Source organism: Endocarpon pusillum, assembly GCF_000464535.1.
Source record: "Endocarpon pusillum Z07020 unplaced genomic scaffold scaffold4993, whole genome shotgun sequence".
Taxonomy (NCBI): domain Eukaryota; kingdom Fungi; phylum Ascomycota; class Eurotiomycetes; order Verrucariales; family Verrucariaceae; genus Endocarpon; species Endocarpon pusillum.
In genome coordinates this window covers 53413-70521 of record NW_006916474.1, presented here as the reverse complement: position 1 = coordinate 70521, position 17109 = coordinate 53413, and the positions used below count along the sequence as shown (strand labels likewise).

Sequence of the window (17109 nt, the reverse complement as noted above, 5' to 3'; positions counted from 1 at the left end):
GTATACGAACGACTTCCTATAACGCACCAAGTTCCTTCAGTTTGCTGATCATGCCATCCACATCCTGCACCTTCCCACCACCTTTCCTCGGCGGCGGTTCCTCCACCTTGACCGTCTTCAACCTTCTCCTCGCATCCACGCCATAGTCCTCCAACGTCTTCTTCTCGATCTTCTTCTTCTTCGCCTTCATGATATTCGGCAGACTCGCGTATCGCGGCTCATTCAGGCGGAGATCCGTCGTGATGACCATCGGCAGCCTCGCCCTGACCGTATCCACCCCACCATCCACCTCTTTGGTGACCGTGACCGTCTCGCCCTCGATCTCCACCTTACTCGCCTGCGTAGCCTGCGGCCAACCCAGCAGCCCCGCCAACATCTGGCCCGTCTGCCCGCTGTCATCGTCAATGGCCTGTTTGCCCACCATCACCAGGTTCGACTCCTCCTTCTCCGCGACCGCTTTCAACAGTTTGGCCACTCCGAGTGGCTCGGGGGGGTGGTCGTCCGGAACCTCGACATGGATGGCGCGATCGGCGCCCATGGCCATGGCGGTGCGGAGGGTGTCGGCGCATTTGGCGGGGCCGGCGGAAAAGGCGAGGATGTCCGAGACGGGTGTCTTTTTGCGTTCGCGGAGCCGCACGGCTTCTTCGATGGAGAGTTCGTCGAACGGGTTCAGCGAGTGTTTGACCCCCGCCGTGTCGATGCCGGTTTGGGTTTTGTTGACGCGCGGTTTGATCTGGAGTTGAGACAGACTTAGTTCTACATTTGGAAGGGATCATATGAGAGGAACGGTAGAAATTGAAACGGAGATATCGAATAGATGTTAAGATAAGAGGATAGAGAATGGCCCGAGTCAGGATAACAAGGAAATCGGACAAGCTTACGGCATAATCAATCACCCTCTTCACGGGAACTAATATCCGTAATGACTTCGACATGCTGGCAGGAAGACACTCAAGTCTCCCGCGAACCGCTGACTCTCTTTCAGCCACCCGATGCCAGAAGTCGATGAGTAGGCATTTGTTGGTTCAAGAGGAATAATTGGAGTTGGGCCTCCGGCTAACCTCGGCCTTTAACAATGATTGCTTATCGCTTGGCAGCATCTGAAGAAAGTTGGTCACATGACCTTCTCTGCCCGCGGCTTGATGCCAAGCCCACACTCAAATTTGGGTTACCCATCAACTCTACTACTACATCGGCGAATCCCACTTGAGACTTCAACCAACAACACACCCTCTCCCCCCTGTATCGCCCGAGATATCATCAAGATGCCGGTATGTGCTTTCTCTGTCCCGAAACCGTCGTAAATTTCTCCTCCTGTTTGTTTGAGCAGAAGCAAGCAAGCAAAGCAAACCCCTGAACAACATGATCAAAGCGAGATTTACTAACCCTCCATTTCCCCCCTCCCGGGATCACAGAGCCATAAATCCTTCCGCACGAAGCAGAAGCTCGCCAGAGCACAAAAGCAAAACAGACCGATCCCGCAATGGATCCGATTGAGGACGGGGAATACCATCAGGTACGGAAAATGAACAAACCCTTGTCCTCCTTCAATGGTGTGGGCGAGAAGGGGTGGCAGAGGGTGGGCTAATGCCGTTTCTTTGCTGTCTACAGATACAACGCCAAGCGAAGACATTGGAGGAAGACGAGGATTGGCATTTGAATGGGGAACTATGGTGATGGGTGGAGATGTCGGTGGCGGAACGGAGCGGGAAAAGGATCTTGAAGCTGCTGCTGGCGACTGGGAATCGGGGCTGTGGAGAGCTATGCTATCTAGCTGAGTGTGAGGTCGCTTTTTGCGTTCGATGAGAGGGCTGCGATGGTGCGTTCAGAGGACTGACATCTGTATTGCATGTGCTCTCTCGCATGGAATGCCCCATACCACAATGCAATGGAAGTTTGAACCCACTTTCCCTTTCGTGTATGCATACCTCTGTGTATGCTCGAAGAGTTTGTTGCGCTTCCAGAACAAGCGTCGAACAAGGAAGCGCATAGTACTACATGATCCTTGAATTTCGAGCCCATCCGGACAGTAGCTTCAAAACCGTCCTTACGTTTCCTAGACCTTTCCAACGACTTTAGTAGGGGTTGCTTACTACCCAGTCGCCATCACAATCTTCCATAGCTGGCTAGGGAATTCGAAGGACTTTTTCGTTAATTGATTAACTGCAGCGACCACTATGGACTAGATAGCAAGAAGCCGAGTGTCAAGGCTACTTGTCAGGCTTGCTATCCAAGCATCTCAAAATCGAGATCAGCAGTAGAAGCACTGTGCAGGGATAAGCACAAAGGCATGACAGCACTTCAGCTATTGTAAAGCTCGCTAAGACCGAGAAACTCCATCATCACGTGTCGAGGTTGTCGCTTAGCAACACCTAGAGCAACCAATGTGCCCAGAACGCCAACATGCAATACTTCCACCACCTTGAGGTTTGCCATCGTTGAAGGTCGTAGAATTAGGTACGCTTTTAACGACTTTGAAAATGTTAGCACAGCGTTGATGTCGAGACGACTCTTGGCTTACTCTTCGGCCCACTCGTTCTCCCGACGAATTTGGTCTTCCTCCTCAGGGGTGAAGTCATTCTGGATGTTGAAGGTCTTGCGGATCTCCTCAGGAGACTTGCCCTTGATCATGTTGGCGACAGTCTTGCAACCGACATCGAGAAGAGCCTTGATGTCAAGGTAGTTGGCGGCCTGGTAGATTGGTCAGCTACCATACGTACTCTTTGTTGTGGTGCGAGCTCACAAGGATGATCTCGAACAGCATTTCCTGATCGACCTGCATGAACTTCTGGTCCCACTCGTCAATATCGGTAGTCTTCTTGCGGACGTCGTTGTCATCATCGTTGGTGGCTGGAGGATCGCCCTTGTGATATGTGCACCATTCAATGACTTTCCGGAGGACAGCTTCGTTGATCTATATGTGTGTGAGTCGTGCAAGTAACAGAAGATGTGAGAGAATACTGACGTTCTGGATGGGGATGGGCTCAGAAGTCGCAGCCTCTCCGAGGTCATCGATCATGTTCTTGAGAAGGACTGAGCGCTCGATGACATCGCGTTCTGTCGCCGAGTCAGAGACACAAAGATGAGAAAAGAGGTGTAAATGGCAACATACCAACCAAGACAGGTACATTGTCCGAAGACATCAGCTGAACTTGATTTGACATGGTGGTGTCAAAGAGTAGTCGACCCTGCTTGAGGATAGCTGTTTCAAGAAGTTGATATGGTCGAGAATCTGTTCAAAAATTGCAGGTTAGCTTTGCCTGCACTTGCGATCTCTTTGTGTGGCGTGTCAGATGGACCGCAAACAGAATCGGTGTTTGCGGTTGTGCTGTGAGCATAGAAACAGAGGCACGTTTGCCAAATACCAGTCGATCTTCGACCCTCTGGTTATCTTGAAGATGTAACGGCAGGAGGGTGTAGGGTTTGTAGTGATGAGGAAGGTCCAGCAGATGGAGGCCTGGGCAGGGAATAGGCTTTGACTTACCACGGCAAGAAGGGATGCGCTCCCAGACTGCGGCGAAGAGTCTAGGTAGCAGTGAGAGACAGTCAGGCTCAGCTTCAAGGTCTAGTTCTCGTTGGAGTTCTGGTGTGGATGATGTCAAGTCTCCTTCAGCGGCCTGGGTAGAGATATTTGTAGTAGGAGCAGCAGAAGGTCCTCTGCCTTTAATTGTGAAGCTGTGATCTGGAGGCGGCATGATTTGATCTAGGAGTGCTAGGCTGCACAAGCGTTAGCGCCTTGGCACAACGTTTGCAGCGGAAGCGCTAGGCGAGAACAGGTATGGATGAGCTGTTTATGCGGAGGGGGGGGGATGCTACTCACCTCCAATGTTGTGTGCAGGTAAAGATTGGTTGTAGAATTCCTCAGATGTGGAATCATCGTGGGAATAAATAGCTCCCATCTTGCAGATACTGCAAAGCTCGGCGCCGAGACCCTCACTGCCTGGGAGCATTACAATATTCACAGGGCCGGTGGCTGTTGGGCCTCTCGTTCATCCCACGATATTCTGGCCTAGAGACTTCATCCTCTGAGGACTTGCGCAAGAACAGACATTCTCTCAATTATATGCGAAACCTCTAGGTTTTTAGACATAGCAGGGGCCCTGTTCAAGCCTGCGCTCCTGTGGACTTAGCATCCCATCCCTCCAAGAGCTCTGTACTTCACAGAAAGAGCGGAAGTCGCCTGTACCAGTTCTGCGACCATACAGTAGGGTGCTCATGTATCTGACCAGTGTCAGTGCACTACCAGAGACAGCCTTCTGGGACGATGCGGGTATCCTCTGCCCTTGAACCTTGTATTGGTCTGCCTTAGGTGATGGAATACTCGAATTTGTACCATCCTAGCAACTGAGGTGAAATGTGGAGGCGCTCATATCTATTGTTGTTGCTTGTGCGGATCTATTTTGCCATATCTCCAAGCTATCTGCATCCGGATGAGAACTTTCAAGGGCCAGAGGTCATTGCCGGTAGGTGAAGCCAATCACAAACCGGGGGGGAATCTACTAACACCGTCTTCAAGATGAGCTCTTTTTGTATCCCTCCAACAGGACCTGGGAATGGACTTCCAACTACCCAATTCGGAGTGTCTTCCCACTGTGGCCGGTATATGGCATCCCAATGACCCTGCTCAAATGGGTATGGGCACAAGATGACCAACAGAACCTCTCGCCAAAAGCCATCTACTATTTGCTACGGGTGGTGATGTTCATTCTGAGCTTTGTGCTTGAAGACTGGGCAATCTATGAGCTGGTCCATGCGCCTCGACATCGCCGGCAAGCCGTCATCCTGGTCGCTTCGTCTTATGTTACTTGGACTTACCAGTCGCACACCTTCTCCAATTCTATTGAAACTCTTTTGGTGACATGGAGTCTGGTATTAATAGAAAGAATCGTGCGTGAAAAGGTTGGTCATTGCAATATCATACCTGGTGTGAGCCCTATTAATCATTAGCAGAATTCCTCATCCATGCTCACATGCAGTATTCTCTCCTTGATCATTGTCTTCGGAATCTTCAATCGGATCACTTTTCCAGCATTCATATTGATACCTGGCTTACAATTACTGCCACATTTCCTTGCTAGGTAAGTACGACAGTCGCAAAGTAGCGGCTTGCTGACGAGTCTCTGAAAGACCATTTTCATTCCTCGTCACAGTAGCCTCAGCTGTTGTCTTCACATGCCTCGCCATCGGGACGGACACAGCATTCTTTCGTTTACGGGACTTAAACACATCTTCGACAACCTTCTTCAGGACCCTCGTTACAAATCCAGTCATCACACCCTGGAACAACATACGCTACAACACACAAACCTCTAATCTAGCCCTCCATGGTCTCCACCCGCGTTACCAGCACTTCCTGGTCAACCTCCCACAACTCCTCGGACCTGCTCTGATTCTCCTCCTGACCTCGCTCCCAGCGCTCTCACTCCTGAACCTCCGCCTCCGTTTCTCAAACCCATGCTTACTCTCCGCCATAACCGGAACAGCCTTCCTCAGCATCTTCCCCCATCAAGAACCACGTTTCCTCCTCCCCTGCGTTCCACTACTGCTGACCTGCATCCACCTTCCCACCTCAAGTCGTGGTCGAAAGTGGTTCTGGTCCTCATGGCTAGTTTTCAACATCCTCCTCGGCATCCTCATGGGCGTCTACCACCAAGGCGGGGTGATTCCTGCGCAGTTACAGGTCCCTGATTTACTCAGATCCTCCATTTCGTCACCACCACCAACCAACACAACAGCGATGATACCTGCCACAATCTTCTGGTGGAAAACCTACCCGCCACCTACCTATCTCCTCGGCAACACCGCCCCGTTCAATATCTCCACCGTCCCACTGATGGGCCTCTCGCAGCCAGACATGTTGGAGCAGGTCACGGCTGCACTCCCATTTCCCTGCAGTTCGCCTCCTCCCCCTCCCCCCCTTACGACAAGAGACGCAATCCAGAACAACCAGCCAGTCTTCCTGACCGCACCGCTATCATCCCCCCTCTTCCCGCCCTCATCAGCATCAACACCAAACGCTTCATTCCTGGCCCACGCGCGCTTACCAAGCAACAACAAAGCCCACAGTTCCGCGGAACAGGAAGAAGAAAAAGACCAAGGAAGAGGGGAAGGAGAGGACGACAACAACACACCCCTTGAATTAGCCCTCATGTGGACCTACCGCCAGCACATCAACCTCGACGACATGGACATCGCCTCCGATGTCTGGGGCACACTGCGCAGGGTGGTGGGGGGAAGGGGGATCGGGGTGTGGAGGGTTGAGCGGCGCTGTCCGCCGGGTTCGGGTGTAGAATCTATAATCTTGGCCTAGGCGATGAATACTACTGGATAGAAGAGGGGGGGATTGCGAGGCGTGAATAACAAGAGAGAGAGAGACTACGTAAAAGAAGAGGAGAGAATGTGGTAAACAAGTTTCGTCTAATTTGATCAATGTCATCGAAACCCAACTTTCGATCCGGAATATGCATGCGTGAGCTTCAGGTCATGAATACAGCAGGCATGTGTGCAAACAGGGAGCAAGATGGGGGGAGGGAGTGAATACTGATTCATGCGTTCCGTTCCGTTCCGTTCGGTTCTCAATCCGTAAGATGTGGTGCTTTCATGTTGTCATACAGCATGCATGAGTTCATGGTGGTGCAGGCCTCCCGCTCGGCTGTGTCGACTCGCCTTCGCACCACTTGCCGTCAACAGCGCTGACACCACCAACCAATGGGAGCGAGAGAGTACGAGTGTAGCTCTTCTCCATAAGCTAGACGCCCCGTCATACCAGCTGTCTTTCCCATCTTTCAGCCTCTTCGTCCCTCAAGCATCGTCTTCTTCCGGCTGCTCGAAGAGATAATTCGCCGCTAGCTCCTCATTCTTGTCACACGCGAAATATGCCTGCACCACTTGGTCCTGAGGAAAGCCCAACCGGCATAACCGGTCGATGGCGTCGCGTTCTTCCTCGGTAACGGAAATTGGAACGGTGTTAGGACCAGTGTCGCCCATGCCGGTTATGCCTTCGCCGCCGATGTCCTGGACATGGAGAGTTAGAATGGATGAACGGGAAGGGATCAGGAATCATAGGTTCAAGGTTTACCTCGCTTAGTAGTTGTAGGAATTGCGCTTGGTTTTGGCCGATCATTTGTGCAAGCTGCGGATTACCATCTGCAACTTGCTGTAGCACAGGTTCCAGCATAGCGGGCTGTTGCTGAACGAGCTGTCTCAATTGTTGGAATTGTGGGCTGTTGCGAAGGAAATCGAGGTTTGCGGGCGCGCCAGCGAGGCCGGCTCCTGCTGCTGCTCGTGCACCCGCACCTGCGCCAGCGCCAGCGCCTCCAGTGGCTCCGCCTCGTCCACCAGCTTGAGCAGCGGCTTCGAAGAGGTTGACAGGCTCATCAGTGGTAGTTGTTCCAGCGGTGCCGCCTGTAGCTACGGGTGAACTTGTAGTCTGAGCGCTGGTACCGGCTCCTTGGCCTTCTCCTCCAGCGCCGCCTTCTGGGTTTGCGCGTGCTGCAGCAGCTTGCCTTTGCTCGGCTTGGACGTTGTCTGGGATACCGTTCAGAAGATAGTCGACAGCTCGGTCTGGGTTAAAGTACGCGGCGCGCATGGCTCTATCAATGTCTGCTCGAGCGAAACCCATTGCTTCCATTTGGGCAATTACCTCTGTGCCTTGCTGACCGACAAGAAGAGCGGAGGGATCAGTGAAAGACGCAGATGCTGGGGAAGCTGATGGAGGAGCAGTGGCGGCAGCTGCTCCGGCTCCAGCTGGAGATGGAGTCGCTGGCGGGTTCGAGGTAGCAGTTGACGCAGGATTAGGTTGTGGAGCAGCAGGTGGAGCTGGCGTCGAGGTTGATGCAGAAGGTGTAGAAGGTGTAGCGGTCTTGGATGCTGCTGGAGCTGGTTTCGGCTTGAATTTTCATGAGCTCGGACTCGTCTCTAAGTCTGCTCGAAGCATACCTTCGAGACCATGCACACTAAGAACCCCTTCTCTTCGATATTGTATGATTCCACCGTATTCGTATCGAGCAAAACCTTCCCTGTGTCACAGTTTTTAGTCCTTCCTCTGGATGCCACGACGGTCCTGCCCTGGAGGCACAAACCCGAGTAGATGAGCCTCTGCTGTGCCACGTCCCATCCCTTTTCCGCGGAAATCTTTTCTTTCACTTGTGCGATCTGATGCGCGGGGCTAAGGTTAGAGGTGGCGGAGGGACACAAGAGTAGCGATGTGAGCTCTTACGGTTTCTGACGGCTCTGCTTCAATAGTAAACTTCTGCTGCTTCAGGTCCTACCACAATCAAATATCAGCAGGCATTGGGGTGGTACTGGCAAGGTTAGAGGCATACCCTGAAGTTGAGCTTCATTGTGCCTTAGTTGAATGGATGTTGGAAATCTTTGGCGTTTAACAGAACGCAGGATGCTCTGCCTTTTCGATCCTTATAGCGAAGAGAGATTGCTTAGCGGCTCAAGTGATGGATGTCAGAGGTGAAGAAAGGTCAAAGTGGATAAAGGTCGTGGAGGGGTTGAAGTTGAAGAGCAGTTGGAATGGTGCATAAGCATAGATCTGCCTGGCAGAGTTAGAAACACTAACTTAGTGGTGGGAGACGTGGTAGTCATAATACATACAACTAGTATTGTACGAATGCGCCACCTTCACTCCATAACACCCTCCACGAGCAACGCCGCCTGCCGTCCGAAGCTCATGCTCTCCTTAGTCATATGAATGAGCAATAACATAGTCTGGGACAAGCCTAAGGTGTACGGCGTTTTCACCTGCAGTAGGATAGTTGACAGAGACAAGTGTTTGCGAGACTATATGTGAGTGAACAGAATTTGTGTCATGATTATTGTCACGGTCTGCTGCCACCCCTTTTCCGCTTGTTGGAACTCCTCACATTGATGGGTAAGATATAAAGTCTACAGCATGACTGCTACCGCAATCGCTAGAACCAAGGCCGTAGTGCTTATTTGTACCTCCAACTCGAAGCCATCCCCAGTCGACGTCGCCGAGGTTGGTTGGGCGGCACCACCGCTGCTTATCCCCGTGCTGCTTCCGCCAGGGCTGCCTGGGAGGTCTCCAGAAGAGGACCCATTGCTTGCTGTATTGGCCGAGAGTGCCGCTGTGTTGTCGTCAATGACTATCCAGTTTTGTACAAGGGCTGTTCCATTCACAACAGCCGCTATCTGATCTTCTGTGCAGCTTGCCAGCAACGCCCTCACATAGCATGTAGGAGCTGGTGGCTCAGGAGCCTCGTTCTTGATTTGCCAAGTAGATGAAGTTCCAGTGGTTGAATATGTTTCGTTGTCAGCGGTTGATATGGTCCCGGTAGCAATGTCTCTATTTGTCAAGGCTCGCATGAAGATCTCATATGAGGTCTCGGGCTGATAGGAGGGAGCCTCGTGGCCAGCATCTGTTTGGAGTCAGTGTTGTTCTGATCCAATTATGTTGATGTTGATATGTACGGTATACTCGGCTGAATGAGAAATTACCATACTGCCTGACTTGACCGCCGACGTATGAGGAGTTTGTCTGGATGGGTGTGTAGCCAGCCGCTCTAAAATGTTCCGAATCAGTGTAGTTGATCGCCAGACTGACTTCTTCTCCTCCTATTAGATTACAAGCGTAGTCACTATCACCGTATACCAATGCTACTTTGATTCCTGATTCCAGAATATATGCGATATCTTCAAGATACCCAAGCACATCTGATCTCGGGTAGTCCCCCGTGCTGCTAAATGCATAGTAGACGCTGTCAATTGATTGAGACCAGTTCAGCGGTGTGCCAAGCGCGCTCTGTACCTGAGGTTGCTGTAGGAAGCCCCTGGTAGGTGATTAGCAGCTCACTTCATTTTGCATTTGCCTGGCGACCTACTCGTAGTACGGAGGTGGGAAAGGATCGGGGTCGACATGCGTGATATCGTAGTAACCCCTGTCTCCGTAAAAGAATGGACCTTCCACCTGATTCGAACAGAACTCGTCGGCTTCCCTACAAGCCAAGTTTACCGTCTCGTTGTTGCCGTACATCATTGGGTCGCCATCTCTGGCCAGCGCCCGACACGTCAGGATTAGGTCCCGACATCCCTGCGGTCTGCTCCAAGCGTCGAGAGCCTGCCTGTAAACTGTCTCGTTGATGACTTGGATCCCATAGGTGTTGTTGTAAGCCATTTCCGGATACGAAGGTGCTTGCGTTAGCAGGTCAATGCAACCGTTGATGATGCCGAGTGTGTCGAGACGTATATAATACATTTCTCCCTCGGTCGTGATCGTCTTGTTAGCAATCTTCTCATTCTGTTGTTGGAAATACGCGGTGAATGAAGGCCCGTATCGACCTCCATATGATTCTGTCCAAATACTTATCCGCGAATCATTCGGTCTGTAAGCCGGAAACTCCTGAAACCATTCCTGAGCAAAATACCAGATTGCTCTGGCACTATTCTGTGTGCTGTTTGTGGTTGAGTACTTATCGATGGAGGGAAAAGTTCCGGTGTAAAATGTGTTGTTCTGCTCCGGGATACCGTCCGTGAAATCTGACAGGGTAATCTGTTGCGTAGTGGCATCGTAGGTGCCATTGTTAAGTGTATCATAGCTGAAGCCCGTCTGCACCGGCTGGTCGACATAAAGCATGTTGACCTCTGTATTCCAACTCCACGGGTTGAGCATCGTGGAGTTAGAATCAGCATTAATGAAACAGGGCCCGTTCTCCTGTAGCAGCCCGATCATCGAGGATGAACCAGGCCCACCATTCATCCATATCGTTAACGGCGCATTGGAAGGGTCTTTTCTTGATTCGAAAAACCAGAAGAACGTCGAGATAGAGAAATTCTGGTTGATTTCATTCACCGTGCCTGGTGGAAGAGTGACATATCCGGCGTAGCTCCTGACCCCCGGTGTAGTCTCACATATTCTCGGCTGAACAGAAAGACGATTAGAAGGCACACGACGAGAATGCCAGGGAAATAAAGTCATTGCGCATACCTCCTTATAAGATATCGTGATACCTTCATCGAATCTGGACTTGATCGTGGTCACATTTTCAGGCGTAGGAGGAAACTGAGCCACAGCAAAAGCGCATAGAAGAACATGAAATATCACGGATGTGGATAGATTCATGCCCACGTGCTTCATGTTCGATTGCAAGCATGGCCTGGCACAGAATCGACCACGTTGACGATGGAGAAATGAACCCCTGATAAGATTGTGACGTGGGAAGGAATACAGGAAGAAATTGGTTTAGGAGTTGTATGATAGGCAGGAGAAATAACACCAGAGGCTGAAGGACCTCAGAAGTATCATCCTGACATCCTACAAGTCCCGTCTATCGAAGCTTGCTGAAGCTTGTCCACATCGGTTGCGGCGCTGCAAAGGTAACAGTACCCGCCCACGGTTGACAGTTCATGAATCCCTGGCCATGACCTCGATATGACTCTAGACGCCTATTTTGGGTCAATGGGCCGCGATCGACAATAACGGATGTGAAATGCTTGTACCATGGTATCGTGCAGAAGTGGTATTAGCTCGGAGCTAGTATTTGTGTGCCAGAATGAACCTAGAACAACACAGCCAATCAGAAATTAGCTTAGCTGTTTCCGATGGCTCATTTGTGTGGCAATAGCAAGATGGTAGGCTTCTTGAAGAGCGAGTGGCGACGTATTGGACCCTAGTTACTTTCAGCACCGTATTGATCGTAATAGGCGTATTTCGACCTTTCACTCCTGGTTGGGTCCTGGGGCCTGAAGCCCGTGGTCGATCATTTCAGATGCATCGTTAGCAGGGCTGTTGCGTCATCATCTGGCGATGCTTGATGGTTGCTATGTAGTACGTACTAACTACTTAGTAAAGGTCCTTCGGCCCATCATTGCCAAGTTCTACCAGTAATGCTGCATCCGCATTTTGGTACAGAATGACCTGCGCGAGTTGAAGCGTTTGATGCCAGATAAACCTGGGATCGAAGTTGTTGTCTACTGCTGACGTTGACAGTCCAGTAGCCTCCCGGCTTGATACTCAATGTAGAGCAGAGCTATAGTCTGAGAAGTGATGCTCTTTGATACGATATCCATTAAACTCAGCGTCTTCTGGTAGATTGCTTGGCTAGGAAGCTACGACCGAGCAGATGCGCCGCGGCGTCTCAAAGTCGGATCTTTTTGATGCCGGCCTTGTCAACCACACTACCTTGCGATGTGAAAGGGCGACATTGTCCTTGCAAGATGCAACAAATGGAGGATTCCTGGTAGTCAGATCAGCTCTAATTCTATATTGAGCTTGACGCTCCGTACTATTTGCCCCCAAGAAATTTGATACTACTTCCGTCTTTTGGTGGTTCAGAATACAGCCAAAGCGCCACGAACGCCAGAAAAGCGGTAACCACACTCCATAGCCCAGCGATCCATGGCCAGCCACCAGTAATAGCCCAACTTCGCGGCCACTCATCGTGAGCGAAGTGCCGCACGGTGACTGTTCTCTTCTCTTCAAGATAGCTCAAAAAGGGGCGTTTGTAGTTGACTTTGAATGTAAATATACCATGCTGATCGGGCACGGTAAAAGAGGTGCTGAAGATGGTGCTATTGGGAGTTTGAGTTGTCGGCAAGAGTGGCAGACGCTGGTAGGGTGAAAGCATGGTAAATTCAAGCTGTAAAGCATCGCCAGGGGGTACGGTGAAAGGTATATAGTGATCAAGCTCATACTCTGAAATTTCGATGGAAAATGCCTGGATCAATAAGGTCAGATTTGGATACGCCTTCATGGAATTGGAAGGTGCTCACCACTTCATTCTTGATCCTGTAAATTGCGGGATTGAGGTAGCCAACCTGCGATGCATTTCCACCCTTGCGTGACAAGCCAGAGATTTCGTAATGATCGACGTTTCCAACCTTCAGCAACCCCGTCTCCTTAAATGTCCAGGCAGAAAGCTGTTTCGCAAATTCTCTATTGACAGTCTTTTTCGACTTTCCATCGAGTGTCTTGACACTGGCCTCGAACCACTGGTTCTCTAGTATCTCCAACGATCCAAGCACCGTGAAACGCGCAGAATTTCGAGCTTGCATTGCAGTGATCAAGGCCAGCTGGCCCCCAGTGGCAAAAGGATCTTCGATGTTTTCACTTTCTTCCTTCGGATTATAGCTATATGCTGTCTCGGGAGCAGTAAGAATGGGCGCCAGAAGCGGACTGTCATTCCCAAGGGTTTGCCCAACGGCTCGTGGTACAGCAACAACTCCATCCCCACCAAAGTAGTTCTTCACGTCAGGTCTCAGAGCTTCGGGCCGTGGAACAAGGAGAACATCGTGCTTCTCGGCTGCAGTGGATATGTCATGATTGAAGTGATCAACAACAATAGAGGATCGGTCTGGGGATAAGTGAATGTCGAGCTCAAGGAGAAGGGAACTAATAGCAGCAGGTGTAGGAGAGTTCGCTGACAGGGCAAGAAGAATGTTGCCGCCACCATTTATAAAATCGAGAAGAATTTTAGGCATCAGAGCAGGGCCATAGCCTTCATATTATGTCAGTGTGACTCTGGTGAGAAGACCGAGTAGCTCACCCTTGGACTTCGGAGGGGTGAGAAGGAGGTGGTCATAGGATCGCTCGCCGAGCTTGAACAAGGAAAGCCTTTCATTCTTCGGGGATTCAAACGATATCTTGTAACCTCGGGCTGTATTTGTATCCGTCAGTTGATCGTTGATCATGCGAGGTATCTTCAATGCGCACCTTCGAGATCTGCCCAAAATTGTGAGAAAGACGCCTTTGCCGATTGCTCCTCTAACACAACCAGTAATCTGTTTCCAGTACTACTCAATGCCTGTACGAGGCCCAGAATTGCAACGAGAAGAAACGGAAGAAGATTCCGCATTTTTGGCGACGAACCTTGACTGAGTGTTGTCGTTAGTTCTGCGAGTATTGAGAAGAGGTGTCTTGACGCCAAGATCTGCGGAAGCTCAAGTTCAACTGCTTGAAGTTGATTGATGCTCAACCTCCGCGCAGCCTGGGAGAAGACCTCACCTCAATCCACAACTCGACCCTCGACAAGTGTTACGACCTCATTGAGCGTCCCCGACGCAACCTCCTCTACACCAGACTGATTTACATAGACTATTTCCCTCCCAAATTCCCCCGCAATATTCCTCACAACTCGCACACAACCACCCAAAATGTCCAGCGCCGTGCCCAAAACCTTCTGGTCGTCCCCAATCCGCTATCTGCGATGGTGTGCACACGAGAAGCCAGCTATATTCTACTCGATCATCATCGGCGCAATGGGACCAGTCTCGTTAGTTGTGATTCCTCCGCTGAGGAGGATGGCAGGTGATCAGGATCCCCCGCGGATACCGTTGACTTATCCTAGTGAGTGCTTTGATCTTTCAGTTCTGGGTCGGTGGTCGTCAAATCTTGGATTTATTGAGAAAGGCCTTGAGATGCGGCGGAAATCTGAGAGCCTTAATGTGCTGACGATCATGGATTTTGGGTATGACAGTTCCAAAAACCCCAAGGAAGACACCGGAAGGATTTGATGATTGACTGCAGAGACTGCTTGTGGCGCGTCGAAACATTATGGGTTCGACGTTGAAAACGTGGAAAAAGGCCTGAAGCCGACTTTATGAGATAGGAAACGGATCATCCATCTTCGAGAAAGGGCGATTCAGCAAGGCAGATGCAGTGTAAAGCAGGTGCTTTGATTGTACATACTCTATGAGTACTTTAGCGAATACATGCCCCAGCTATGCTATGAGTATGAGCATAAACATCATCGAAGCAAGATTACTGAAGGAGAAGAAGCATGGCTAGTCGAGAGCAAACCCCCCGTCTCCATGATAGCGGTCATTCAATCTGCCAGACTTTGATATGCAGTTCTTGTAGCTCCCATCCTCTGTATTCTTTTGTCTGACATATGTAGCAAAATGACACATGGGCTTCCTCGTAGTTAGCTGAGAATGTCCTCACCACATAGCGCTGATCCTCTGTTTCGTGCCACCCGCCATTTCTAGTTGACAGCAAGCTTATGTCTTCTTCGGCATCGATTCAGTAAGCGCCGCCTCTACCACACATCACAGCGTCATCGTCATCGTTATCGCCATCGTTTTCAGGTGACTGCCCTGTCATCGTGAATTGATCGGTCGGGAACGAATTGTCAGGCTCTTCGACGTGCCATGGATAGTCTTCTTTGTTGACTTTGACACATGTGAGCCACCGGAGAGGCGGGTAGGTAACGTTGTCGACATTGACAGTGCTCTCAAGTATGTCTTTCACGAAATGTTTGACTTCGTTCTTCAAGATCCCCATGTTGGCTTCGAGAACATTGCACGCCTTGCTCGACATGGGAAAGTACTTGTGAAAGTTGAGGAATGTTTCATGGTTAAGGTAGGCCTGTCCAGCGTGCCCAATCTGATGATAGAATTCGTAGCCGCCATCCCGGCTGACACGATTGCGGCCGTCGGAGATAGCCTGAGCGAACCATTGGCGGTAGAAACAGATTGCCATCCACATGTAGATGTCATTGGAATAGGTGGCTCGGCCGGGCTTGGTAGTTGCATCGCGACATAGGAAGGGTGGATAGTGCCCGAGGATGCGCAGCTCAATCGCTTCTTTAGCAACTTCGAGCTCCCGATATTTTTTGTCACAGACAGTGCGAATGTCGGGATGTAGATCTTTTTTGGTGCCTTCAGTCATATCATTCCATTTGCCGACGATGTGAACGATGCCCTCTGAGAAGATAGTTGGTGAATGTACTCGACGACCGAGCTCAGCCCAAGCAACAGGGTTTGATGCAACAGAATTCCAGAGTACTTGTCCTTGGCGGAGTAAGGCCAAATCAACATGCTCACGGACACTGTCAACAGCTTGAACGGTTTCAGCCACATCAACGAGGCCCATACAACCACTCAGGACGGTGGCCAGATTCTCGTCGTCGAAGGAAGGTGCCTTCCCGTAGAAAATCCCGAAGAGCCAATCCCAGTATTGAATCCGTTCGTCAGGAACGCGGCCATTTTCAATTCCAGTCAGAGAGAAGCCAGCGGAATGTGAGTGGCCAAATTTATCGACAGGCTACAGGAACTGTGAGTGGTGATGGTTATGAGGGGGAACACTGTATGCTTACCAAAGGCTGAAAATTACCAATCGCACCGAATTGTGTCTTTACCAGCTGCAGGCAGTATCGTGTAGTAACACCATCTTTTACGGCTTTAGGAGAAAGCTTTGCGGCATGTTCCTCACGAAGAACCTCTGCAAAGTGGTGAGAGTAGCGGCGTAGGACACCTGAATGAAGTTGATATGTCTTTAGTGGTGCAACGATGACCACAACGTCACCATCGTCATAGCATGGAAACCCGGAGGCTCTGGTGTGTTCCATGATGTTGTAGCGACTGCTGCTCCACTCTAGAGGAAGCAAGGCAAGCTTGATTTTTTCGCACAATGGGAAGTTGTTCAGAAGGAGGACGCCCGTAGTAGAGGGAAGATATTTCGCTGGCGCTAGTATTGCAGCAACGGTAGTATGTGTCTGTGTGTATATGGGTGAGGTGGGCGTTGTACTAATAGATGAGGAAGGTGCACAAGATTTAGGCAGATGAACACCGCAATAGATCAAATGCCAAAGACAAGGAATGATTGCTGATTTCTAGTAGTCACTGCGGTGCGAACACTTTGCAAGTAGTGCAGATGGTTGTGCATCTTGAAGCGTTCCAGCGTTCTACTATACCAGTAGTGTCGCCATGCAGAAATGGCCAGAAGTGAGTTCAGAAGATGAGCACAAGAAGTAGCCGGCGCCCTTCAGGTGACAGGTGCTGCTCGACCCTCTTAAGGTATCCAGGTACTTCTGTTAATGCTCGTGCTGGTAAAAGCTGAAGCACCTCAGCTCTGCTATTTTCCAGTAGATCCGTAACAAGCCCTCTACTTCTGGAGATGCTACTTTCATCTGCCCACTCCCAAGACCCTCGACTAGCTGGAGTAATAATTATTCAAGGATTTATTGTGGTGATTTGAATCTTCGGTTAGCATGGTTTTGTCAAGGCTGGACCACATCTTAGAGGGTGTAATCAAGTCTCTTTCCTTCGAAAAGGATGGGTGGGGAAAGTTCAGCAGGTTTCCCTTGAAGGGGAATTTGTACTTTGAAGATGGGCAAATACTGCCAGAGGAGCTTTCAAACAATA

General features: G+C 50.5%; 7 protein-coding genes across 7 annotated transcripts; 2 read left to right on the top strand and 5 right to left on the bottom strand.

The window, feature by feature from the left end:
- Positions 1-16: 16 nt before the first annotated feature.
- Positions 17-544, bottom strand: EPUS_00261 (uncharacterized protein; the record flags this gene model as incomplete). The annotated part of the gene is made up of 1 exon (XM_007805918.1): positions 17-544. The coding sequence occupies one exon, from the start codon at positions 542-544 to the stop codon at positions 17-19; it is 528 nt and encodes a 175-aa protein (XP_007804109.1).
- A 1973-nt stretch (positions 545-2517) lies between these two features.
- On the bottom strand, positions 2518-3695 carry EPUS_00260 (uncharacterized protein; the record flags this gene model as incomplete). The annotated part of the gene is made up of 5 exons (XM_007805917.1): positions 2518-2691; positions 2744-2914; positions 2966-3057; positions 3113-3232; positions 3485-3695. The coding sequence occupies 5 exons, from the start codon at positions 3693-3695 to the stop codon at positions 2518-2520; spliced, it is 768 nt and encodes a 255-aa protein (XP_007804108.1).
- Positions 3696-4354: 659 nt separating this feature from the next.
- On the top strand, positions 4355-6310 carry EPUS_00259 (uncharacterized protein; the record flags this gene model as incomplete). The annotated part of the gene is made up of 4 exons (XM_007805916.1): positions 4355-4463; positions 4517-4899; positions 4951-5078; positions 5128-6310. The coding sequence occupies 4 exons, from the start codon at positions 4355-4357 to the stop codon at positions 6308-6310; spliced, it is 1803 nt and encodes a 600-aa protein (XP_007804107.1).
- Positions 6311-6801: 491 nt separating this feature from the next.
- Positions 6802-11104, bottom strand: EPUS_00258 (uncharacterized protein; the record flags this gene model as incomplete). The annotated part of the gene is made up of 8 exons (XM_007805915.1): positions 6802-7014; positions 7079-7888; positions 7939-8018; positions 8082-8154; positions 8219-8266; positions 8953-9389; positions 9469-9800; positions 9852-11104. The coding sequence occupies 8 exons, from the start codon at positions 11102-11104 to the stop codon at positions 6802-6804; spliced, it is 3246 nt and encodes a 1081-aa protein (XP_007804106.1).
- A 1147-nt stretch (positions 11105-12251) lies between these two features.
- EPUS_00257 (uncharacterized protein) lies at positions 12252-13820 on the bottom strand (the record flags this gene model as incomplete). Its single annotated transcript, XM_007805914.1, has 4 exons — positions 12252-12683; positions 12739-13463; positions 13512-13622; positions 13679-13820. 4 exons carry the CDS (start codon positions 13818-13820, stop codon positions 12252-12254), a joined length of 1410 nt encoding a protein of 469 aa, XP_007804105.1.
- A 298-nt stretch (positions 13821-14118) lies between these two features.
- EPUS_00256 (uncharacterized protein) lies at positions 14119-14478 on the top strand (the record flags this gene model as incomplete). The annotated part of the gene is made up of 1 exon (XM_007805913.1): positions 14119-14478. The coding sequence occupies one exon, from the start codon at positions 14119-14121 to the stop codon at positions 14476-14478; it is 360 nt and encodes a 119-aa protein (XP_007804104.1).
- Positions 14479-14986: 508 nt separating this feature from the next.
- Positions 14987-16313, bottom strand: EPUS_00255 (uncharacterized protein; the record flags this gene model as incomplete). The annotated part of the gene is made up of 2 exons (XM_007805912.1): positions 14987-16009; positions 16062-16313. The coding sequence occupies 2 exons, from the start codon at positions 16311-16313 to the stop codon at positions 14987-14989; spliced, it is 1275 nt and encodes a 424-aa protein (XP_007804103.1).
- Positions 16314-17109: the final 796 nt, after the last annotated feature.